Consider the following 25273-nt stretch of genomic DNA (forward strand, 5'->3'; position numbering starts at 1 on the left):
TCCAGCTCCGGCTCCCGCTCCATTGTCTGGGAACTGCAGCCGCCGGGCGGGCGGACCCGCGGTCGGGCGGGCAGCACCGGGGACTCACCCGGCCGGGAGATGCCGGGCGGATCGCGGCCACCTGAGCCGCCCGCCTAGTCCCCGCCTTCCTTGGGAAGGATGTGCGCCTGGATGGCGGGGCGCGCGGCGGCGGCTCCCCGGGGGCCCTGCGGCCCCTGGCTCTGCCTCCTGGTGGCCTTCGCCCTGGACATCGTGAGAGGTCAGCGGGAGGGACGGGGCGGGGCGAGGGGCAGCCGGGCCCAGACTGAGGCCGGGGACGAGGGATGCTCGGGAGCCGGGAGTCTACGAGTTCTGGAACGAAACCCCGAGCCGGGTCGCCCGGCAGCGTGCCCTGAGGGTGGAGAGGTCTCACCCGCACCCCCCCCCCGGGATCTGGCCCCCAGCCCTGGGCCTCTGTTGCTTCCCTCACTTGCGTAACCTGGCAATTCCTTCCTGATCCAGGACCAGCGCGGTCCCCGGTCTCTCGCGCGTCATCCTCCCACCCTCGCCGAGTCCCCGCACCTTCCGCGAGCTTCTCCTCCAGCTGGGACCTCTAACCTGGTTGCCCCCTGCCCCGCACGCACCGACTCCCTAATTGGCTGTCCAGAGAGCTGTAGCCCTGTGGCTTCAAGCCCCCTCCCCTCTGCCCAGGACCTGAGAGATCCTTACTGCCTTCCCCCTGCGCCAGGAGCTCTCTGACCTTGGAGTCTCCAGGGGTTGCCCCATTCCTGCCTTCCTGAGTATGGGGATCCCTGGAGGAGGGGCAGAGCCTCCCCTGGACCCCGGGGGTGGGAGTCAGACTGCCCCTGGCGTGGACTGAGGCTGCTAGGCGGATGATGCCAGAGAGAGTGGGGGATAGTGAGACATTTTCTGCCCCCTCCCCCCTCCCTCACAAGAGAGCTGAACTCTTGAGTGATGGGAGTCCCTGGGAGTCAGGCCACAAGAGCATGTTGTAATTATCCAGGCAGCGGAGTAGACAAGAGGACCAGAAGCCAGGGTCTGACCCCAGGGAGCCAGTCACTCACCTATTACACTTGCGGGGGGGCGGGGGGGGGGCGCGGAGGTGAAGCTTCTCATCACAGGCTGCTTGGTGGGGAGGGTCTTGAAGGAGGTTGAAACCATCCAGTCCCCCAGCCCAGCAGTGGGGCTGAGAGTGAACTGGCTCTAGGGCTCCTTTCAGCCACCTGCTCCCCTCCCTGGGGACCCAGCAGGAGCCCTAATAACCCCTCACACAGAGAGAAGAGGAAAGGCTTGTCACATCTATTATGCAGCAGCAACAACCCCTCCTCCAGACCGTGTGGCACGGTTTACAGAGCCCTCCGCTGGCTACCGTGTCACCAAGTGCTCCTTCTACAGGTGAGGAGCATACTGACCCAAGCTTCATCAGGGCAGAATTAGGACATAAATGCAGGTCTCCAGGCTCCCAGAGGGCTTCCCTTGTGGCTCAGCTCATAAAGAATCCTCCTGCTGTGCGGGAGCCCTGGATTTGATCCCTGGGTTGGGAAGATCCCCTGGAGAAGGGAAAGGCTACCCACTCCAGTATTCTGGCCTGGAGAATTCCATGGACTATAGATCATAGGATCGAAAAGAGTCAGACACGACTGAGGGACTTTCACTTCAGGTTCCCAGATCATGCGGTCCAGGAATCCGGGATTCTGGGATGAGTGTGATAAGCGCCCTGGTCAACAGACAGGAAAACTAAGTCAGAGGAGGCAGCCAGGGTGAGAGGGCAAGCAATCAAGGAGGGCTTCATAAAGAAGGAGGCGACATTCACTCTTGGCCCTGAAAGAGGAGGGAGGCGAGGACAAGAGACCTACAGTCTAGGGAGTGAAGCCCGCAGGGGCCCAGTGGAAAGCAGCCCAGGATGGAGAGACGGGGAGGGTGGAGAGACAGGTTGTGTAATGGTTGGTGGCTGGGCTCTTTGACTCCCAACTCCACCATGCTCCAGCTATGGAACCCCATGCCAGTCCCTGAACCTCTCAACTTCATTTTCTACAACCATAAAATGGCATTAATAGTAATAAACCTAGTTCTCAGAGCTATTATAGAACACAGAAGCGTTAACATATGCAAAGCATTTAAAATAGTAGCTTGCACACAGTTAACTTTCAAAAAATTATTATTAGGGCTAGCTAGTAGTCAGTTGATACAAACCAGATATGCTCTGAGAGGTCCTTTGCCCTTTTGAGTGTTGAATACTTTGACTCCCTCCCCAGGCTTACATACAGTTCTTGCCCCTTCCCCCATTCCCGGCTTGCCCTCCAATACCCAGTTAGGATGGGGTAGAAAGAAGCAAGTTTGAGAAACCAGTGCAAGGTTGCCACGGTGATGATACAGTGGCAGCAAGGGTGGATGCCCAGCCAAGTCTGGCCAAGGACCCAGGGGACAGAGGAAGGGTCTCTAATTCTACAAAGCTCACCTCGTCACCATCTTTTATTACCACATGGACCCTGTCTGGGGAGGGCTTGGTGTCACACAAATGCCTTGGTGTCAGAGGCAGGTAGGTAGAGGGCAGGAGCCAGTGGGGGAAGAGGAGACATTGAGAAGGTTCTGCTGGTGGGAGGAAGGCCTGGATCTGTGGAAGGCAGAAGGAGTGACTCAGAAGCTGGCAGTCAGTCCTGGATGGAGAGTCAAATCCCGGCGCCAGTTACCTGTGAAATGGGGAGACTCCCCCCTCCAACATCCTGGGATAATGGGACTCACAACCCTCTTCTCCCTCCACCGCTCACTACTGCTGTGCCATGGGGCAAAGCTGGGTTCAGCCCCTGCCCGCTCAGAAGCTGCCACCACCCCTACCCTTTCTCCCTCCCTAGTGGACTGTGACCAGGACCCCCTGGACCCCGTCTACCTGCCGGCGGCCCTGGGACTCCTGGATGCCCCTGAGCACTTCCGTGTGCAGCAGGTGGGCCGCTACCCCCCTGCTAACTCCTCTCTGGGCTCCCGATCTGAGACCTTTCTGCTCCTGCAGCCCTGGCCCAGGGCCCAGCCACTTCTCCGGGCCTCCTACCCACCCTTCGCCACTCAGCAGGTAAGGAGGCGCCACCAGAGTCTCCTGGGCTACTGGGACTGAGAGCCGAGGTCTGCTATGTGTGGCTCAGGGCCCTTCTGCAGCCCTAGCCACGCTCCCCCTTTCCCAGAGCGGGAGAAGGAGACTCATCAAGGCTCTCTCTTACTAGCCTGGGATTTCGCATCCCCCTGAGATTTCGCTAACCCCCAGCTTTGTTGAGCACCCCCCTTCTCCCTCCAGGTGGTCCCTCCTCGGGTCACTGACCCACACCAACGGCCAGTCCCATGGGACGTGAGGGCTGTATCAGTGGAAGCGGCCGTGACTCCAGCAGAGCCCCACGCCCGTGTCCTCTTCCACCTCAGAGGGCAGGATTGGCCCCCAGGGCCTGGCAGCCTGCCCTGTGCCCGGCTCCATGCCACACACCCTGCAGGCACTGCTCACCGAGCCTGCCGCTTCCAGGTGAGTGGGGGCACCACCTGGGCCGGCCCTGCTGCTGTGCTGGCCAGAGGGTGACCCCAGAATAGGGAAGAGAGGGCTCACCACTTCTGGGAGGTTTGGGGGTCACAGACCACCTGATTGCATTCCTGCTCTGCTAGCTCTCACAGAGCTCTGTTACTGGGGGCCCCTTGAGGAGTTCAGACCATTGTACATGACTTTGGGCAAGTAACTTAATCTTTCTTCATCAGTAAAATGACATAATAGCAATTCTTACCTCATATGGGGCTGGAATAAAGAAATGAGATGAGGACTTCCCTGGTGGTCCAGTGGTTAAGACTCTGCCCTTCCAGTGTAGGAGGTGCAGGTTTGATTCTTGGTCAGGGAACTAGGATCCCACATGCTGTGAAGCGTGGTGCAGCCAAAACAAAACAAAAATAGTCATTAAAAAAAAAATAGAATAAATGAGAGGGATGCAAAAATAGCTTTTGGCACAATGCCTGGCACAAGAGCAATCCCTCAGTGGGTGTTTATATTATTGTTAGTATTGCTTTTATTGTTGCACTTTTCCCTCTTTGGCAGCCTAGCACGGGATTCCATTGGAGAGAGGTGTTCTGTGGGCTGTGGTTCTGAGACACGTGAGCTGTAGTCAGGGCAGTCCCGGGGCATGATCAGGGGGAGGTGTTGGGGCTGGTTCACTTTGGAATAAGAATGTTCCCAAAGGTAGAAAAATGGCCAATGGGATGTGTTCTAAGACCTAGCCTGTTGTGTTGCCAGCTGGCTGTGTCACCTGCTTGCATCTCTGGCCCATGCTGGCCCTGTGTTCGTGGACCCCTCCAGCTCTGGGTTTCCTGCCAGAGGATGGGTGCTGGGGCTCCTCTGCCCCACCACGCTGATCATGGCTATTGTGTCTTGGCAGCCATCCCTGGGCGCCTGTGTGGTGGAGCTGGAGTTCCCTTCGCACTGGTTCTCCCAGGGCTCCGCCACCCGGGCAGAGCTGGCCTACACGCTGGAGCCAGCAGCTGAGGGTCCTGGGGGCTGTGAGTCTGGCGGGGAGGAAGACCCCGGGGAGCAGGCCCTCCCAGTGGGCAGTGTGGAGCTGCGCCCAGCGGACCCCCCACAGCACCAAGAGGTGCCCCTGGATGAGGCAGTGACTCTGCGGGTGCCTGACGTGCCTGTGCGGCCCGGCCAGCTCTTCAGCGCCACCCTCCTGCTTCGGCACAACTTCACGGCTGGTGTCCTGACCCTGCGGTGAGCTGCCCAAGTCCCTGGGGATGGGTCAGAGGCAGGGAACTTCTGTAGGAAGACTGGGCAAGTGCCCCCTCCTCTTGGGGTCCTTATGGGATCCCTGACCTCTGCAAAACACGTGTCCATCAAACCCCCACCAGGCTAAGCGCTGATAGCAGGCAGGACCCTGCCATTGGGCAGGACCTTGAACTTGGAATCGGAAGTAGGAAGCTTCCCTCCCCCAGCACTTTTCTGAGACTCCTTGGTCCGGTGGGGCTAACGTTGTCCACGAGGCAATTATGTTTCCAGGGAGGGGAAACAGGAAGAGGACTTAGAAAGTGGTAAGTGCGGTGCCTGGGGGTAGTTAATGCTTGGATGCCCCAGGAGAGGTATTTGCCCCAATCCCATTCATCTACATCTTTTCCCGCTGGCCACCCTCACCATGGTCGTTAGCCTTTGGACAGAGTTGGTTCCTTCCCATAGAAAGGCCCTCCTTTTCATGTCCTTTTCTTTAGGAAGTCCTCCCCACTCCACCCCAGCCATTCCCCCACCCCACTGTTACTGTTTGTGTGTGTCCCACCCCTGTCTCTCTCCCTCTCTTCTGCTTACTGGCACCATCGTTAGATCTTTCCTAGACTCTTAAAAGATGCCAAGCCCTGTGTCTCCACTCTGGAGCTCAGCAAAGAGCAAGGCCCAGGGGGGAACCCTAGTGGTAGGGAAGGGGGGTGCATGGACATGGACAGGATCATACTGTACCCAACTCTGCAGGGGCAGGGGTTAGAGGGTGTAGGCAGGGGAAATTCATCCTGTCACCAGGAAAGCTTTTTAAAGAAAATGGTATCTGTGTTTCTGGAGGCTTGAAGAATGAGCAGGTGAAGACAGGAAGGGCAGGGACTTCCCTGGTGGTCCAGTGGCTAAGACTCCGTGCTCCCAAAGCAGGAGGCCTGGGTTCCATCCCTGGTCAGATAACTAGATCACTCATGCCACAAGTAAAAGAGATCACAGGCTGAAATTAAAGATTCCACATGCCGCAATGAAGATCGAAGATCCTGCATGCTACAACCAAGACCCTGCTGTGCTGTGCTTAGTCAGTCATGTCCAACTCTTCCAACCCCATGGACTATATAGCCTGCCAGGCTCCTCTGTCCATGGGGATTCTCCAGGCAAGAATACTGGACTGGGTTGCCATGCCCTCCACCAGGGGATCTTCCCAACCTAGGGATAGAACCCAGGTCTCCTGCATTGCAGGTGGATTCTTTACCCTTTGAGCCACCAGAGAAACCCAACCAAGACCCAGTGCAGCCTAAATAAATAAATATTTTATTTAAAAATAAAAAGAAAGGAAGGAAGGGCAGACCAGGCTGAAAGCACAGCCTGAGCAAAGGCTGAGGGGCAGGAAGGGGCATGGTGGATGTGTACTTTGGGAGCAGCTGAAGCTAAACGTGCCATGGAGAGATGTCACAACTGAAGAAGAAACTGGACCGACCAACCCTAGAGGGCCTCAGATGCTAGTCTAAGACTTGACCTTGTGGACTGTGGGGAGTCATTAGTGCTCTGTGAATGAGGAGAGCTATGTGATAGGCAGGACCTGCATTGAGATGGGGTCCCCCTGGGTTGGAGGGTGGTGGGGAGAAGATTCAGACCAGAGCTCCTTATCTTTCTGCTCCAATCCAGCCCACACTTCAGCACACACCACCCCACCTGCGACAAACTGTACCTATGTCCCCTCCCCCAGGATCAAGGTAAAGAAGGGGCTGCACGTGATGGCTGCCCGCCTAGCCCAGCCCACCCTCTGGACTGCCAAGCTGGACCGCTTCAAGGGCTCCAAGCACCACACCACTCTCATAACCTGCCATCGAGTCGGGCCAGTGGAGCCAAACTCCAGGTGGGTACTTTCTTCCCACGAGGGGTAGTGTGGGGGAGGGATGGTCCTAGAGTGCAAGTGGGCAGATTTATGGGGCTGGAGGGGAGGAGGCTTCCACGCAGCCCCCTCGTATTCGCATGTAGTCAGGCACAAGAGCAGTCTCCTTCAAGGAAGCAGCACAAAACAGATATCTTTCCTTCACTCAGCTACTATTTATCCATCTTTTGGCACATGCCAGGTACAGTGTCTGTGAGTCTTATTCCAGATGACATCAACCTGTCCTGGCCACCCAGTCACAACTCTTGCAGCCACTACCCCACCTCTGACTCCCACCACATGCGTCCATTTTTCCAGGCTGTTAATATTTCCCCAAAAGCCCAGCTGCAGTTCTTAAACACTTATAAACACTTCTTATTTATGCTCTGCTTCTGGGTCAAGGCCTTGGACTTTGTAGCCCCTGTTTGAATTCTAGTTCTGACACTTTATGGATAAATATCTTAGGCAAGCTGGTGAATCCCACCTCCCCCATTCCCACCCCAGCCTCTGTTTCCTCACCTGTGAAATGGACATCACGATGCACCCCTTATAGTCTATAAAAATAAGGTACCACACAGCACTTTTCTAGGCCAGTTTCTGGCACATAGTAGGCGCTTGATCAAAGGAAGCTGTGAGGTTCTTTATAATTCAGGGATTGAGTGCCAGTCCTGGGTCTCGGAAGTGAATCTTCCTCCTTGGTATTTTATGCCACCCTGATGGCTGTGGAAGGCAGAGGTTAGCAAGCCTCCCAGGGGTTGGTAAAGTGGCCACTTGGATCTTGAGTGGATACTGGGACTCTGGAGCCAGGATGCTTGGGTTTCATCCCAGCTCTGCCACTTTTTACTGCATGACCTTGGGCAAGTTATATAACCTCTGTACCTCAGTTTCCTCATCTGTAAAATGGGGATAATCATAGGACCGACCTCACCAAGACAGGAAGTGCTCATGACAACACCTGACTGCTAGCAAGCACTCAGATTCTCTCTCTTCTGGCCAGCAGCCCCCTTGAACTGTCCGAGTTCCTGTGGGTGGACTTTTTGGTGGAGAATGGCACTAGTGGGGGCGTGGCAGTCACTCGCCCTGTCACCTGGCAGCTAGAGTACCCAGGCCAGGCCCCCGAAGCAGAGAAGGACAAAATGGTGTGGGAGATCCTGGTGTCGGAGCGGGACATAAGAGCCCTCGTCCCACTGGCCAAGGTAAGGGGTCCGCAGCTTTTCCCAGTCAGGCTGGGGGGCAGGTGAGGTGGAGAGCTTGGGGCTGAGCTTCTCCTGCACCCCCAGGCTGAGGAGCTCGTGAACACGGCGCCGTTGACTGGAGTGCCGCGGCGTGTCCCTGTGCGCCTTGTCACCGTGGACAGTGGCGGAGCTCTGGTGGAGGTGACAGAACACATCGGCTGCGAGTCGGCCAACACACAGGTCCTGCAGGTGAGTGGCACGTGGGAGCTGTACCTGCTTGATGCACACACAGAGTTCCTCCTTCCCCAATCAGGTCCCCAAGAGAACAGCTTCTTTTTCTTTTTTTCAATCTTTTGGCCATGCTGCACGGCATGTGGGATCTTAGTTCCCTGACCAGGAACTGAACCTGTGGCCCCTGCATCAGCAGCGTGGAGTGTTAACCACTGGACCACCAAGGGAGTCCCAGAGAGCAGCTTCTTCTTGATACCAGTGACCTCACGAGGGGAACCACAGCTTTGGTCCCACCAACTCTCTCCAGAGTCAAGTGGGAGCTGTACCACCCCAAAGCCCCCAATTCAGGCATTTTCCCATTCATTACTGCATTGGCAGATGAACTGACATGGGAGGGTTAAGAGCATGTACTTTACAGTGGGAAAGGTTTCGTTTGAAACCCATCTTTGTCATCAACTAACTGTGTGGCTGTGGGCAAGTCTCAACCACTCTGAGCCTCCGTTTCCTAAGCTTTAAAATGAAAATATATTTTAGGGATGTTGTAAGAATTAAAAGCACTCTAAGAGGGACTTCCCTGGCTGCCCAGTGGTTAAGACTTCTCTTTCCAATGCAGGGGGTGTGGGTTTGATCCCTGGTCAGGGAGCCAAGATCCCACATGCCTCCCAGCCAAAAACCAAAGTATAAAACGGAAGCAGGATTATAACAAATTCAATAAAGACTTTAAAATGGTCCACATCAAAAAAGAAAAAAAAAAAGGCACCCTAAGACTGTATTCAGTAAAGCAGGGGCTGAAACACCAGCAGCTACTGCTGTTACATTTGTTGTTGTTCAGTCACTCAGTCGTGTCCGACTCTCTGCAACCCCATGGACTGCAGCACACTGGGCTTCCCTGTCCTTCACTATCTCCCAGAGTTCACTCACTCATGTCCATTGAATCAGTGATGCCATCCAACCATCTCATCCTCTGTTGTAGAATGATAAAATAATGACAACTATCATTATTTGAGCCTTGAAATAATCTGTGAGGTTAAAAAAAACAGCAGGGCAATGTTCTCCAATCAAAGTTCTAAGAGGGGGAAGCCCAGAGGCTTTACTTCCTAAATCCTGGCTGCCTGAGTGAAGGTGTCCTTTGCTACCTGTGCCAGGTAGCATTATGTAAGTGATTCCTACCTGAGAGTCCTTGGATGGATAGACCTGCCTTGCCCTCAGCCTTTGTCCACCAAAGCACTAATGAGGAGCCAAACTTGTGCATTCAAACCCTTACCTGCTGGGGGAAAGATTTTGTTGTATGCAAAAAGCCAGTTTCCCCAACAGCCCCAGGTAAACTCAGGGAAGGGCAGTACCTCCCTGGGCAATGGATCTTGGCTGCATGGGAAAATCTCAGGGAAGCCATACCTTATAGTGGAACAAAGAATGAATTTCAGCCTTACCCTTTCTTACGGGGCAGGAGTCAGGAATACTCTCTGGTCTGCACCTGTTCCCTGCCCTCTGCCCTTCCACAGGTGTCTGAGGCCTGTGACGCTGTGTTTGTGTCCGGCAAGGAGAGCCGGGGCGCTCGGGGGGTGCGGGTGGATTTCTGGTGGCGCCGGCTGCGGGCCTCGCTGCGGATGACAGTGTGGGCCCCACTGCTGCCCCTGCGCATCGAGGTGACTGACACCACCCTCGAGCAGGTCCGAGGCTGGAGGGTACCTGGCCCAGCGGAAGGGTGAGTGGAGCCCTGGGGAAGCTCACCGGCTTTGGCGAAGTCCCTCTGGAACTGAGCGTGCGGGGAGGGGGGCGGGATACCACCATAAACCCGAATTGAAGTGTGAAAAACTGCCCTGTGGTCTGCGGTTCCTTCTGCCCCTGCCTGCCCTTCACAGTCTCTGACTGCTGTTTGTAACTGCTGACCTCCACTTCTCTCCTCCTTCCCTGCCTCTAATAGTTCATATCACTTCTAACATACCGCATGATCAGGTTAATCTTGTTTGTGGTCTGACTATCCCCCTCCACACTCCTCCCCTCAAAGGAGAGGGCTCTCTATTCTGTTCTCTGCTGTGTCCTCAAGATAGCACCTAGCTCAATAACTATTGAGGGGATCCCCCCAGAGCCCAAGGGTGAGAGGGCCTCAGGCCTCAGGAATCTGTCCTCCCAGGCCCTCCAGAGATGGAGCACTCGTAGGTCTCCTTCAATAACAGAGCACCCCTCACCTCAGTTCAGTTGCTCAGTCGTGTCCCACTCTTTGCAATCCCATGGACTGCAGCACGCCAGACCTCCCTGTCCATCACCAATTCCCGGAGTTTACTCAAACTCATGTCCATTGAGTCGGTGATGCCATCCAACCATCTCATCCTCTGTTGTCCTCTTCTCCTCTGGCTTTCAATCTTTCCCAGCATCAGGGTCTTTTCAAATGAGTTAGTCCTTCACATCAGGTGGCCAAAGTATTGGAGTTTCAGCTTCAACATCAGTCCTTCCAGTGAATATTCAGGACTGATTTCCTTTAGGATGGACTGGTTGGATCTCCTTGCAGTCCAAGGGACTCTCAAGAGTCTTCTCCAACACCACACTTCAAAAGCATCAATTCTTCCTCGCTCAGCTTTCTTTATAGTTCAACTGTTATATCCATATCTGACTACTGGAAAACCATAGCCTTGACTAGACGGACCTTTGTTGGCAAAGTAATGTCTCTGCTTTTTAATATGCCGTCTAGGTTGGTCATAACTTTTCTTCCAAGGAGTAAGCATCTTTTAATTTCATGGCTGCAGTCACCATCTGCAGTGGTTTTGGAGCCCCCCAAAATAAAGTCTGTCACTGTTTCCCCTCGCCTCACGCATAGTCAAAGAGTTCCAATTAGGAGCCAGAGGGGACAGGAGCGCGGCGCCAGCGGGTGGAAGGACCAGATCACTGAGGCGCGACTGTGGGCGGGGCTTGGATAACCTGCCCCCCCACCTGGAGGCGGGGCCTCTCGTGGGCGGGGCCCGCGCTGACGCCCCTCCCCCGGGTCACCCCTTCCCTCAGGGCGCTGGAGCCGGAGGCCGCGGGGGTCGAGGAGGCGGAGCGGCGAGCCCGCGGCTGCCGCCTGCAGTACCAGCGCGCCGGCGTGCGCTTCCTCGTCCCCTTCGCTGCCCATCCGCTGGACGGCGGCCGCCGCCTCACCCATCTGCTCGGCCCGGACTGGCTGCTGGACGTGTCCCACCTCGTGGCGCCGCACGCCCGTGTGCAAGACCCGCGCGTAGCCTCGCTGGAGGGAGGCCGGGTCCTGGTGGGCCGGGAGCCCGGTGTCACCTCCATCGAGGTGAGTAGACGCCCCGAAAAGGGCGTATGGAGGTGACTCCCAGAATATTAATGGGCAGGTGCAAAGAGTGTCGGAATGGCCCAGAGTGCACCTGGGGAAGTTTGAGCCCCGGGGACGGGGGATTGGGTCAGAATAGGGTGGCCGTGTAATGGGGGCGAAGTCCTCAAAGTATGAAGGGCAGGGGTTGGGTGTGTGGGGCCTAGGTCTTGAGGAGGGAACTGTCCCTTAGGAGTGGGATTGTGGTCCAAGTATATATAGGGTGTGTGGCTTGGGTGCAGAAGGTGGGAAAGCTGCCTAGCTCATAAACCAGATCCCTCTGTAGGGGTGCTGGGTTCTTCAAATAGAGATGTGACTGTGAATGATACCTCTCCCCCACTTCCAACTCCCTCTCACCCTCAGGTGCGCTCCCCATTGTCTGACTCCATCCTCGGGGAGCAGGCGCTGGCTGTGACAGATGACAAGGTCTCCGTGCTGGAGCTGCGGGTGCAGCCGGTGATGGGCATCTCACTGGCCCTAAGCCGGGGCACTGCCCACCCCGGGGAGGTCACAGCCACGTGCTGGGCGCAGTCCGCCCTTCCCGCCCCAAAGCAGGTGACACGCTGCGGGGTCAGGGGGTTGAGGTCGACATCTCCAGCTGGGGGTTGATAACCAGAGGGATGGGAGGTACCTCCACCCTTCACCTTAGGGTTTTCAGGATGAGGACTGACTCCCTGTAAGGTAGTGAGCTCTCTGCAGCTGGCGGTGATCATGCAGTGACTGGCTGGAGTATGGCAGTGGGAGGTTATTAGAGGGCTCTAACTGAGGACCCTCCCGATGACTCAGACCCCGGGGCTGAGTAGCAGACAGGTGATTGACGCATGTCCCCTCTCTCCCTGTGTCTTGTCCCTCTCTGCCTGTGTCTGTTTTCTCTCTGGTCTCTTCTCCTCCTCCGTGTGGCCTGTGTCCCGTGGGAGTGGTCTCTGTGTGCATGCGTGCGTGCCCTCGCATGTCTCTGCCCGTGTCTGTGTGCCCCACAGGAGGTGGCCCTCTCCCTATGGCTGTCCTTCTCTGACCACACCCTGGCCCCCGCCGAGCTCTACGACCACCATGACCTGGGACTGTCCGTCTCAGCCGAGGAGCCCGGTGCCGTGCTGCCAGCTGAGGAGCAGGGTGCCCATCTCCGGGTGGTGGTGAGTGGGGCGGGTGCCGAGGGGCTGCCCTTGCACGTGGCTCTGCACCCCCCGGAGCCCTGCCGCCGCGGCCGCCACCGTGTGCCCTTGGCCTCCGGCACTGCCTGGCTAGGGCGGCCCCCTGCTCCCACCCCGGCCCCTGCCCTCCCATCCAGCCCAGCTCAGAGCTCATCGCCAGCTCTAGAGGCCAGCGTGGGTGGAGGACGGCGGGCAGCAGGCAGCATGGGGGGCAGTGGGGATGTGAGGGGCAAGTTCGAGCAGACAGAGGAAGAGGCCGGGAAGGAGGAGGCAGAAGCTAGGGAGGAGGATGAGGATGAGGGAGAGGAGGAGATGGTTCCCGCCCCTCAGCGGGTCACCGAGCTAGAGCTGGGCATGTATGCCCTGCTGGGCATCTTCTGTCTGGCCATCCTCATCTTCTTGGTCAATGGCGTGGTCTTCGTGCTGCGCTACCAGCGCAAGGAGCCTCCCGACGGTGCTGCTGACCCTGCCTCCCCCCAGCCCCACAACTGGGTCTGGCTGGGCACCGACCAGGAGGAACTGAGTCGCCAGCTGGACCGGCAGTCCCCTGGCCCGCCCAAGGGGGAGGGGGGCTGCCCTTGCGAGAGTGGGGGAGGAGGGGAGGCCCTGACCCTGGCCCAGGCCCAGGCCCAGGCCCCTGCTGGGGGCACCACCAGCTCCTCGGGCACCCTGGCCAGGAAGGAAGCTGGGGGGCGGAGGAAGCGCGTGGAGTTTGTGACGTTTGCGCCAGCACCCCCGGCCCAGCTGCCCGAGGAGCCGGTGGGGGCTCCGGCCGTGCAGTCCATCCTGGTGGCGGGCGAGGAGGACATCCGCTGGGTGTGTGAGGACATGGGGCTTAAGGACCCCGAGGAGCTACGCAGCTACATGGAGCGGATCCGGGGCAGCTCCTGACCCTCCCCGCCTGCCTGGCCCGGGGCCGTGGCCTCCAGCCCGGGCAGCCTCCCGCTCATCCTCTGGTGCTTGTTGATCTGAGTCCCTGCCTGGTCCCTCGCCGGGACTCCCACCCAGGCCCCCTCTGCCCTGCCCCTTGTCATGGACCGTGGTCGTGAGGAAGGGCTTGTGGCCCTTATTTATGAGAACCATTTCATCCTAACGTCCAGTACAGAATTAAACTGAGGACACCAGCCGGGGACTGCCGCTATCTGTGTTGGGGGAAGAGAGGTGGGGGTGGGGGATGGGGCCCTGTTCAGCCACTGTCCCTCCTGGGACAGCTTTGGGGGGCTGGGCCCTTGGCCGCCTTCTCATAGCGACCAGTGATTATGATGAACAGCAGGGCTGCGGCAGCCTGAATGCCGGCCAGCAGGAAGAAGTAGAGGTCCATTCGGTATTTGTTGATGTTCCCTGGAGAAAGGAGGGGTTGGCGTTTGGGTCAGGGTGGGGCTGTCCTGGAGCTGGCAGCTGAAGTCACAGTGGGCAGTGGCTGGGATCTGAGCACACTGGGCAGATGTTCCTCCAGCACTGGGCTGCCCTGGGTGTTTCCTGTGGTGTCTACAATGTCCTGTTAGCTGGCTGTTTTTTTAGGGACTTAAAACAGACCAAGAAAGGTGACCCTTAACCAGAATGGCGGGGTTCCAGAAGCAGGAAGGCGCCTTGGAGGTCTGCTGAGTTCATAGACTCCTTTTGGATAGTTAGGGTCATGGAGGCCCAAGGAGGGGAGGCCACGCTGTGGGCGATGAGCTAGGTTTGGGCGTGAGCCGTTCTCCTGAGTCTAACATGCCACTTCCTTCTGCCTGGGGTCAAAGCACTTAGCAGTTGACACCCCCTTTCTAAGCCTCCTTCCAACCGTGTCCCACTCCCGGGGAGCCCCCCAGACTCACCATTATCCTCCGGGGAGTACAGCCAGCCCCCCGGCAGTGACAGTAGTCCCACCAGGCTGGAGCCCAGTAGCGAGCCCACCCCGGACAGGCAGAAGAAGATGCCCATCATAGCACCCTGCATGGAGCGTGGGGCCTCTGAGTATGCAAACTCCAGGCCTGCAGAGAGGGAGGAAGGATTATCCAAGGGGCTGGAGGAGGAGCAGAGAACAGGCTCAGGCCCCAGTCTGCTGGGCCACAGCCCCCACCCCGCCCCCACCAAGCCTCTCTCCTGGCCGCCCCCAGATGGCCCCTTGCCTCTGCCCGGCTCATCTTCCCTGGACATGTCCTCCTGACTGCTCCCACACTGCTGTCTCCCCTCTGCCCCTTCCTCCTGGGTCTCCCACTTCAATGATGGCACCGCTGAGCCAGCCCGGTCTTCACCCTCTCTCCCCCCCACCCTCTCTGCCCAGCTTTCACATCATCACCACATCATTTTGATTCAACCTCAGAAGTCTCTTCCCAAAGTCTGTCCCTGCCCCTGTTCCCTCTGCTCTGGGCCACATGAACAAAGGGAGGGCAGAGAGGACCCCCGTCGGCCCAGGGGCCTTGGAGAGGGCCTCGTGGAGGAGACGGCAGTCAGACTGGGAGGGGAAGTCTAAGTCCGCTTAGACTGAAGGAGAAATGGGAGTTCACATCCAATCTGTGAAATAGGGAGGTAGAGGGGACAGCAAGTACAAAGACACAGAGGGTGGGGAACATGGCACCAAGGGGGCTGGGGGGAAATTGGTATGGGAAGTGTCTTATTCACCTCTAATCCCCACTGGGATTAGTGCTGACAAGTCCCCACTGGGTGACTGCAGCCCTGCTCAGAAGACCCTGCCTGCCTCCATGAAGACAAGCTCTAGAGGCTGATCCCATGAAACCTCTGACTTCAAGGCACCACCACGCAGAGCCCATCACCTGTGCAAGAGCAGGGGAGGGGTCCAGGGTACCTGCAATGCTGGCAAAAATCTCACTGATCCCGATGAGCATGTATTGAGGGGTCTGCCACCAGATGGACAGTGGTGCTGCGTAGTATGTGTCCCGCCCAATCTGCTGGGACACTGTCTGGTTGTGATTGATGTATTCTAAACGCTTCATCTCCAGGATTCCTGGTGGCAGAGAGAAGGTATACAGTCAGATCCACTGTGGGCAGCTTGTGCTAAGTCTCTTCAGTCATGTCCAACTCTTTGCGACCCCATGGACTGCAGCCCACCAGGCTCCCCTGTCCATGGGATTCTCTAGGCAAGAATCCTGGAGTGGGCTGCCATGCCCTTCCCCAGGGAATCTTCCCAAATCAGGGATCGAACCCATGTCTCTTATGTCTCCTGCATTGGCAGGCAGGTTCTTTACCACTAGCACCACCTGGGAAGCCTTTAGGCAGCTTTGCCCATGACAGATCTTGGCAGGTAGTGGGTATTCACTAAGTAGCTAGTGATTGACCAGGCATCAGGTAAGGAAATTAATACTGGCCCTCCAACTATTCCCTTTTTGCCTTGACTGCTAGGAAGCTCAGAACTAGATTTTGCACTCAATAAGAGTAACAGCTCTTATTAATTGAGAGCCTGTTATGGGTGAGACACCTAGTATGCATTCTTGTAAATGAGAAAGAGAACTTTAAGCAATCAGCCCCAAGTCACAAAGCTGATAAGTAGTTGGGGCCGTCCTTGTGCCTCAGTGTGTCTGGTTTCAAAGCTGGTCCATTCCCATGATATCACATGACTCCTCTGCTGCAGCATCAAGTATTACAGTAGCATTTCTAACCTGGCTTTCAAGTTTATTTTCTCTCCCTTCATTGCTTAGGAGACAGCTGTGCTCTCATGGAACGAACACTGTTTATGTAATTAAGTGACTTGGGTTCCAGTCATGGCCCTGCCACTGGTTAGTTGTGTGACCTTGGGCCAATCACTTAACCTCTCTGAGACCCAGTACTTTTATGCAAGAAGTTCAGTGGTAATGAATTCACCTGCAATGCAGAAAACTTGGGTTCGATCCCCGGGTCGGGAAGATCCCCTGGGGAAGGTATTGGCTACCCACTCCAGTATTCTTATCTAGAGAATCCCATAGACAGAGGAGCCTGGCAGTCTACAGTCCATGGGGTCGCAAAGAGTTGGACATGACTGAGTGAGCACGCACGCAGGAATAAAAATCCCAGGATTCTTGTGAGGGTGATATAGGACAAAATTTACCAAAGTACCTAGCTGAAAAACAATCTACTTTGGTTTTCATCCTTTCATCCTCAGTTAACAAACACAATACTGTTTACTGAGCTTTAATTCCTTTGGCTCCTACTTATGATCCAGGCATGGTGCTGAGTGATTTACTGATTTCATCTTATTTAATCCTCACAACACTCCTGTTAGACCACATTCCATGAGGGCAGAACCCAGGCCCTGCATAGTGTCTGAATGAATTACTCTCTCCTTTTTAAAGATGAAGTTCAGGGACACTAAGAAACTTCAGGATCATTATGTCACAAAGTGAAAGGGCTAAGGTCAGTGCAGTAGCATGCAAAGCTTCTTTTATCAGAGCCCTTTCTTGTAAGTGGCTTCGCAGCTTCAAATCCTTTTGAAATGGAAGAAGGAAAAGAATAAATAGTAAATACTTTTTGAAAAAAGTCCCCCAACCACTGAACAGCTGTGTGTCTTTGGAAAACACATTCTACACACTTATTGAATATCTATGTTCATTATTCATGTTGTTGTTGTCCAGTTGCTCGACAAAGTGTGTCCGAGTCTTTGCGGCCCCATGGACTGTAACCTGCCAGGCTCCTCTGTCCATGGGATTCTCTAGGCAAGAATACTGGAGTGGGTTGCCATGCCCTTCTCCAGGGTATCTTCCTGACCCAGGGATCAAACCTGGGTCTCCCACATTGCAGGCAGATTCTTTACCATCTGAGCCACCAGGGAAGCCCTCATTATTCATAGCAGTGAATAAAAAAAGAAAAAGAAAAAAAATTCCCTGCCTTCAGGGAGCTTACATCCCACTGAGGAAAATCTTTTTTCCTCTCTTGACCTGAGCTTCCTTATCTGTCAAAAATGAGAGGAGGCTGGACTCAAGGAGGAGAGTCTCTTTCAGCTCACATCTTCCAGAAGCCAAGACTGGCACCTACAGGTGGAGGGTGTACTTGACCCAGACCCACAGCTCCATAATCAGCCCCTGGGGGAACCAGCCTCCCTCCAGCCCCAGACAAAGGCCATCCCACTCCCTCAGGCCCCACACTGCACCTGCCACAATGACCGAGGTGAAACCAAAGAACATCCCCAGCGCCATCTTCTGCAGAGCAGAGGGAAGCAGCTTGCAGCGCAGCAGTAAAGGGTCAAGCAGGTGGTCCTTTACAGGCACCAGAATCAGCAACACCACGACATTGGCCAGGAGCAGCCAGGCTTCTGGGATCTGCAAGAAGAAACCAAGAGGGGCAGGTGAGCGGAGCAGAAGGAGCTCTGGACTAGAGTCGGCAGACCTGGACTCCATCCAGATTGTCCCTGCGTGACCCGGAGTCAGTCTGTTCCCCTCCCCTGAATGCACACTTCTCAGCTGTGCAACTAGGGGACGGATTAGATCAGGGATGGCAAACAGCATCCTTTAACTTCTATCAATTGGCTGTGGCTGCCTGGAACGTTCATGGGCTCAGCATGAAAGAATGTCGAGATTGATTAGTGATGTCTGCCATGGGCAAGGAGTGAGGTTTAGTAGCAAATATTCAGTTAGCCAAAATGTTCATTGAAGTTCTTTCATAAGGTGTTACAGAAAAACTTGAACGAACTTTTTGCCCACCCAATATGTCATTTATCTGCCAGTTTGATTTTAAGAGTCTCTGCGGTGGCAAGGACCTGGTTTGGAAAGTCCTGGTGCAAGGCAGAGATCTGAGTATCTGGGGTTCCAGAGATGGAGCAAATGAGGAAGAGATAAGAATGCCCCAAGTGTGTCTGATCTGAGAGTCTGGTGCAAACTGGCAGTGAGGCCCACTTCAGAGCAGCGGTAGTGTGCTCGCTTCGGCAGCACATACACAGAGCAGCGGTAGAGTGAAGCTGGCCAGAAGTCTTGTATGTAGCTGAGCTTTACGGCAGGATGCCTGGACCTCCAGGTGCATTTTCTATATTCCAAGGATGCTCTGCCACTGGGAGACAGGAGTGTGGAGGCTGCTTCAGTATTCTTTTTCTCAGAGGAAGCCCCCAGCCTGGCCTGAGATTGGGGCTGAACGCACATGTGTCTCTCACCTTGTAGACACCGCTCTGGACTCTCAGATCCTCGGATTTGTTGGTAGGGCAGTTGGGGAAGATGTTCGGGATTTGGAGGTGAAGACCTTGTAGGACGTACGTGGACTGCATCTGCCGAGAGAACTAGAGATGAGGCTGGAACAGAGCTGGCCACCTTACCTCCACCCCAGGACACTCCCAGCTCCAAGTCAGGCACTCCTCTGCAGTAGTACAGGGCGGCCAGGCAGCTGTCCCCTTTCCTAGTCTCAGGGAGAAGAGACCGCACCACCCTCCTCGCTCCTGGGGAGCTTCCGTCACTCTGCTCCCAGGCCTGAGGGCTATGTGCCCAGCTTTGCTCCAGAGCCAGGGTCCCAGCTGGTCTGGCTCATGTTCATGTCTCCAGGGCCAGCACAGAGTACTCGTGGATAAATGTTTGTTGACATGGGGAAGATAATGACATGGCTGGCCCCATGGGGAGCTCTTATCTGACACTGAAGCCAAGCTGAGTCACACAGGTTGACACAATTGGGGATGCGTAGCCACTGATCCACCAGAGTGTCCCTGGACATAGCGGAAGGAGCAGACTCCAGGGGGCCCTGTCATCCTAGGTGTTAGTTGCTCTGTGAGGGAGGGGGAATCCAAGAGAATCCCGCAGAAGGGCCAGGGGGCAGCAGAGGTCCCTTGTGCTGACCAAGGCAGCAGTTGTTTGCTGACTGGTATGGAAGGATGTCAGTGTTCTAACAACTGGTGTGACTGGGGATCAGCCATGGACACACACGTCCCATCACAGACAGCTTCTGCCTCTGTGCTGTCTCCAAGTAGCAGGCTGACCCTGAACGACCCCCATCTTCTGCATCTCGAAACAAGATTCTTACAAAGCAGATGTGGGAGGCAATGACTTTAGGGCCTAGGGCTTAGAGGTTGGGGTTAGTTGCCCACCCTCCACACACCCACACACTTTGCGGGGTGGGAGGAAGCAGTGGTTCTCAAACCTCGCTAAGAGTGAGCATCATCTGAGAAGTTTATTACACTAGAGACTCCCCTGGCAATTCTCTTTCATGAATCTGGGGGTGAGACCTGGGAATCTGTATATTTTTAAAAAACTGTGCAGGGGATTCTGAGGCAGAGCCAGGGTTGGGAACTTCTGTTGCAAAGCACTGGAGGTGCTGAGCTTGTCTCAGACTTGCTGTAGGGTCTCAGATAACTGACCCACCTTTTCTGGGCCTTCGTTAGCAAGTCGGAGAATAGAATGCTTCAGGGTTGTCTGAGCCTCTAGTCTAACATGAGAAACTGAGGCTGGGAGGGATGGGGTGATTTATTCAGTCACTGGGACTCAGACCCGTCTCCAGAGCTGCTTGTGCACTCAGGGAATGTGATTATTGGGACAGCTTTGCATCAGGGCCCACCTGGCTGCTACAAGGCAGCAGTTCACTTTGTGAGGCCCTCCCCCATTAGGAGATGGGGGGAGGGCGCGGGGAGGGGCTGGTAGCTCAGCTGGTAAAGAATCCACATGCAATGCAGGAGACGGGGGTTTGAGCCCTGCGTCGGGAAGATCCCCTGAAGAAGGAAATGGCAACCCACTCCAGTGTTCTTGCCTGGAAACTTCCATGGACAGAGAAGCCTGGTAGGTTACACAGCCCACAGAGTCGTAAGAGTTGGACATGACTTAGCGACTGAACCACACCACCCTCATTCCACGTGCCCAGAGTATCTATGGTGAGAGATGAGACTACTAAGGGGCCTAGGGAGCCATTTCCTCCAGAGTGAAAGGGCAGGGGTGCTGACCTGGAAGTATACCATCCAATAGGGTACCAAAGTCACCATGATGGGCAAGATCTTCACCAGCACCTGGAAGTTGGCGATGTCCTCTTGGCGGGAAGGACCAGGCTGTGGAAACCTCTGGTCAGGCAGCAGCTGGGCACTGGGAGGGTCTCTAAGGGGCCAAAGAGGCAGCAGATTAAATGGCAGCTACCGTCACCACCACCACGGCTACCTTCCCACCTCCACCATCATCCCCTACTTTAATCCCACTCCCCTATCACCAGTTATCACAGCCATCAGCTCAGAAATCACTGCCCTCCTCTCCTCCCCTCCACCATCAGTATCACCTTCATTGACATTATCAACATTTGCACCCCTATCAGCATCATTAGTACAGTAACCACAGTCACCAAAGCCATCCTCTCCACGGAGTTCTCATTGCTATCACCACTAATTTTGTGTGTGTGTGTGTGTGTGTTGGCATTGCCACTGTCAATACGATCACTATCATCCCTGAAGCAGAGGTGGTGATCAAGACTCATTCCATCATAGAGCTTCAGCCTCTTGGGTCCTAGGGGAAATAAGACCAGAGGCTGTGGCAAGCAGAGTCTTGGGGGATTTTTTGGCTCATAGTGTTGATTTGCTCTGGGAATCAGGGAAGCCCCCATTCATGCCTGACTCGGGGAAAGAGGCATTACAGTTTGAGACACTCCAGTTCCCCAGGTGTGGTCTCCAAGCCCATCCTTCTTAACAGGCAACATGAGAGCCCTCTCCCTACAGACCAAGGAATGGAGAGGTAGGGGTAGGGGGAACATTATTAGGGGGCAGGAAAGATCAGCTTTTACCCTTTGCCCTTTGTCTTGAGAAGTTTCTAATCCCTTCTCACCCAAGAGCCTCAGCTCATCCTTTGAGACTCCCAAAGGGAAGATACCAGTGTGGTGTGATGACCATCATGAGCTTCTCCCCTCCCAGTTTGTGATGCCGCTTCTTGACTGACGGATGGAGTTTATCTGCCCTGCCCTCGAATCTGAGGAAGCCTGTGACTGTGTTAACCAACAGAATGAGGAAGAAGCGATGCTCTGGGACTCAGAAACTCCAAAAGGCCTTCAAGGGATGCAAAGCTTCCACTTCTTGTCTTTTGGGACATTTTCTCTTGGAATGCTTCCTTTCTTTCCTAGCCCAAACACCTTGCCTCCCGGGGGCGAGGCCACACAAAGAGGAACCAAGGTGCGTTTGCTGACAGTCAAGGTCAACAGTGAACCAGGAATGTGAGCTGTCTTGGGTGTTCTAACCCTTACAAGTCCCCATGTGACTGCAGCCCCCATGACATCACAAGAAGCAGAACTACCCAGGTGAGCCCAGTGAACCACAGGACTTTGAGAGGCAAAAAAGGTGGTAGCTTAAGACACTAAGTTCTGGGGTGGTTCATTAGGCAGCAATGGATCATTCCAACAAAACCTTATAGCAATGTACCAGGTTGGGAGAAAGCATGCTCTATACCTTTTCTGTCTAGCTTCCACGGATGGGAGCTGTAACTGGGTCCACGGTCTGGAGACAGGTTTGCTTAGCATAAGTAGTCAATAAACTCAGGGAAGAGAGGGGCAAAAGGCAGCCATTGTGCATATGCAAGATTATTCAGAACTTTCCTCCCTTGATGTTGTTTAGTCACTCAGTTGTGTCTGACTCTTTGCAACCCCATGGACTACAGCATCTCAGGTTTCCCTGTCCTTCACCATCTCCCGGAGTTTGCTCAGACTCATGTCCACTGAGTAGCTGGTTTTGCCATCCAACCATTTTGTCCTCTGTCATCCCCTTCTCCTCCTGCCTTCAATCTTTCATCAGGGTCTTTTCTAATGAGTTGGCTCTTCATATCAGGTGGTCAAAGTATTGGAGATTCAGCTTAAGCATCAGTCCTTCCAATGAACGTTCAGGGTTGATTTCCTTTAGGATTGACTGGTTTGATCTCCTTGCTGTCCAGGGGACTCTCAAGAGTCTTCTCCAATACCACAGTTCAAAAGCATCAATTCTTTGGTGCTCATCCTTTTTTATGGTCCAACTCTCACATCTGTACAAGACTACTGGAAAAACCATAGGTTTGACTATACGAATCTTTGTTGGCAAAGTAACGTCTCTGCTTTTTAATATGCTCATAGCTTTTCTTCCAAGAAGCAAGAGTCTTTTAATTTCATGACTGTAGTCACCATCTGTAGCGATTTTGGAGCCCAAGAAAATAAAGTCTGTCACTGTTTCCATTATTTCCCCATCTATTTGACATGAAGTGATGGGACTGGATGCCATGATGTTCGTTTTTTGAATGTTGAGTTTTAAGCCAGCTTTTCCACGCTTCTCTTTCACCTTCATCAAGAGGCTCTTTAGTTCCTCTTTGCTTTCTGCCATAATGGTGGTGTCATCTGCATATCTGAGGTTATATCTCCCAGTAGTCTTGATTCCAGCTTGTGCTTCATCCAGTCTGGTATTTCGCATGATGTACTCTGCATATAAATTAAATAAGCAGGGTGACAATATACAGCCTTGATATACTCCTTTCTAATTTTGAACCAGTCTGTTCCATGTCTGGTTCTAACTGTTGCTTCTTGGCCTGCATACAGGTTTCGCAGGAGGCAGGTAGGATGGTCTGGTATTCCCATCTCTTTAAGAATTTTCCAGTTTGTTGTGATCCACACAGTCAAAGTCTTTAGTGAAGTCAATGAAGCAGAAGTAGATGTTTTTCTGGAATTCTCTTGCTTTTTCTATGATTCAACAGATGTTGGCAATTTGATCTCTGGTTCTTCTCCCTCTTCTAAATCCAGATTGAACATCTGAAAGTTCATATTTCATGTACTGTTGAAGCCTGGCTTGGAGAATTTTGAACAGTACTTTGCTAGCACGTGAAATGAATGCAATTGTGCAGTAGTTTGAACATTCTTTGGCATTGCCTTTCTTTGGGATTGGAATGAAAACTGACCTTTTCCAGTCCTGTGGCCATTGCTGAGTTTTCCAAATTTGCTGGCATACTGAGTGCAGCACTTTAACTGCATCATATTTTAGGATTTGAAATAGCTCAACTGGAATTCCATCACCTCCACTAGCTTTGTTTGCTTTCTAACAAAGTGATGCTTTCTAAGGCCCACTTGACTTCACACATTCCAAGATGTCTGGCTCTAGGTGAGTGATCACACCATCACAGTTATCTGAGTCATTAAGATATGTTTTGTATAGTTTTTCAGTGTATTCTTGCCACCTTTTCTTAATATCTTCTGCTTCCATACCATTTCTTTCCTTTATTGTAACCATCTTTTCATGAAATGTTCCCTTGGTATCTCTAATTTTCTTGAAGAGATCTCTCTCTAGTCTTTCCCATTCTATTGTTTTCCTCTTTTTCTTTGCTTTGTTCACTTAGGAAGGCTTTCTTAACTCTCCTTGCTATTCTTTGGAGCTCTGCATTCAGATGAGTATATATTTCCTTTCTGCCTTTGCCTTTCACTTCTCTACTTTTCTCAGCTATTTGTAGGACCTCCTCAGATAACCATTTTGCTTTGTTGCATTTCTTTTTTGAGGGGATGGTTTTCCTCCCTTGGGAAAAGAAACTGGTTTGGCTGACTTCTTAGTCTTTCTTATACTTAATATCAAGGTGGTGTAGAATTCTGTCCCAACTGCCTTCACTGGTACCATCATCTCCACAACCACCACCTCTGCTGCCATGGTTTGTATTTATTGCCAGAAGTTATTGTCACTGATAACACCATCATCCCTATATTCATCACTTCCATCACTATCAAGACTGTTAACATCCTCATATTTTCTACAGTTAGTTCACTGTCAATATTACCACCACCCTCATCTCCATCACCATCCTCAGGCATAGTGGGCAGCTCTAGCTGCCCATCATCATGAAGGGCTACCACTGGAGCTGATCCAGAGTATCTTTAAACTGGACCACCTGGCCCCTCCCCCCAGAGTCCCCTCCTCACCTGGAAGAGCGTCGGTGCCACAGTCGGGGACAGCAGTTTTGGAGAGCAAGTTTGAGCATGGAGGACACTTGGCTGCCTGTGGGCGGTTTGATGATGAAGCTGGGGGTGGCAAAGAGGAAGATGAAGAAGGCCAGGCCCACACAGCCCGTGATGATGCAGTAGCCCAGTAGGAAGCTGATGTTCTGTTGGATAAAGGCCACCACCAGCAAGGACAGCATGGCACCCACATTGATGCTCCAGTAAAACCAATTGAAGAAGCGGCGGCTGGCATGGCGGCCAAGATCCATCACCTGCCAGGCAGTGGTAAGAGTGAGGAGCAAGGAGGTTTGGTGGCACCCTGCCATGACATACTCTCTGTGACTGCATGACCCTCCTACAGAGACACTTCTTGCATCAGTTGGTGGGCATTCTGGCACTTTCCTAATCCCTGATCACTAAGTAGATGCTCAATAATATTTGTCGAATGAATGAATAAACCCTTCCCTTGGGAGTCACTTGTTAATGATAAGGACATTTTGGCGCAGCTGTTTCTTCATGCTCTTGACACACATTGCTTTTTTATTGTCACTAAGTGGTGCACACAACAGATGTCTCTCATGCCACTTTGTTCATTTCTAGCTGATTTATCCCTTTGTGTTTGAGCAGACCATGGTGTGCATAACCTTCATAATCAGAAAAAAGCCAGTCAAGATCTCAGGTCTGCTCCACAGTATTAAATATGATTCATGCATATTACTGGAAGAACAAAAGTCCAATGGAAAATTTCCTCTGCAGTTTGGAGATGCAAATAGCATTTTCTATTGTGCCCCCACCCCCACTTGCCTCCCAGTCAAACAAAGTTGGCATAATCAGGGAAAGCAGAAGTGATCCCAGATGCAGCCCCAAGAGCAGACTCTGGCCTGATTTTAAAAAAAAAATTCAGGCCCCCCAGCAAGGGCAGAAGGGCTGAAAAATCTTTATTCAGAGTTTGGATCAATCTGTGACAGCCAAGCCCCAGGCCCACTTCCGGTCTGCTGGCTTGGATCAACTGTA

General features: G+C 53.7%; 2 protein-coding genes across 6 annotated transcripts in view; one reads left to right on the forward strand and one right to left on the reverse strand.

Moving 5' to 3' along the window:
* Positions 1-13599, forward strand: TMEM132A (transmembrane protein 132A). 5 transcript variants are annotated; one of them, XM_043451362.1, is made up of 12 exons: positions 5-259; positions 1275-1395; positions 2853-2941; positions 3287-3505; positions 4401-4732; positions 6444-6593; positions 7606-7804; positions 7889-8032; positions 9517-9719; positions 11012-11288; positions 11688-11879; positions 12305-13599. In XM_043451362.1, the coding sequence occupies exons 2-12, from the start codon at positions 1305-1307 to the stop codon at positions 13364-13366; spliced, it is 2958 nt and encodes a 985-aa protein (XP_043307297.1). In that variant the 5' UTR covers positions 5-259; positions 1275-1304; the 3' UTR covers positions 13367-13599. The 5 variants fall into 5 exon arrangements, with proteins under 5 accessions (XP_043307293.1, XP_043307296.1, XP_043307294.1 ...); XM_043451360.1 differs by having other exon boundaries at positions 6-259; positions 2853-3067; XM_043451358.1 differs by lacking the exon at positions 1275-1395 and having other exon boundaries at positions 1-259; positions 2853-3067.
* The window catches only part of SLC15A3 (solute carrier family 15 member 3), a 15120-nt gene continuing 3365 nt past the window's right edge, over positions 13519-25273 (reverse strand). Inside the window, exons 2-8 of the mRNA XM_043451363.1 lie at positions 24242-24531; positions 20295-20442; positions 18531-18641; positions 17538-17706; positions 15264-15422; positions 14293-14448; positions 13519-13816 (exon numbers count right to left, since the gene is read on the reverse strand). Coding sequence (XP_043307298.1) covers positions 13662-13816; positions 14293-14448; positions 15264-15422; positions 17538-17706; positions 18531-18641; positions 20295-20442; positions 24242-24531 — 1188 coding nt within the window. The 3' untranslated portion in view covers positions 13519-13661. The remainder of the gene's footprint in view (positions 13817-14292; positions 14449-15263; positions 15423-17537; positions 17707-18530; positions 18642-20294; positions 20443-24241; positions 24532-25273) is intronic.

Source organism: Cervus canadensis, chromosome 29, assembly GCF_019320065.1.
Source record: "Cervus canadensis isolate Bull #8, Minnesota chromosome 29, ASM1932006v1, whole genome shotgun sequence".
In the NCBI taxonomy this organism is placed as follows: domain Eukaryota; kingdom Metazoa; phylum Chordata; class Mammalia; order Artiodactyla; family Cervidae; genus Cervus; species Cervus canadensis.

Bases quoted from the DNA above. Each gene is read 5' to 3' on its own strand.
- TMEM132A (XM_043451358.1), top strand. From the start codon at position 160: ATGTGCGCCTGGATGGCGGGGCGCGCGGCGGCGGCTCCCCGGGGGCCC. The intron at 260-2,852 runs GTCAGCGGGAGG...CTCCCTCCCTAG, and splicing joins CGCCCTGGACATCGTGAGAG to TGGACTGTGACCAGGACCCC. The intron at 3,068-3,286 runs GTAAGGAGGCGC...TTCTCCCTCCAG, and splicing joins CACCCTTCGCCACTCAGCAG to GTGGTCCCTCCTCGGGTCAC.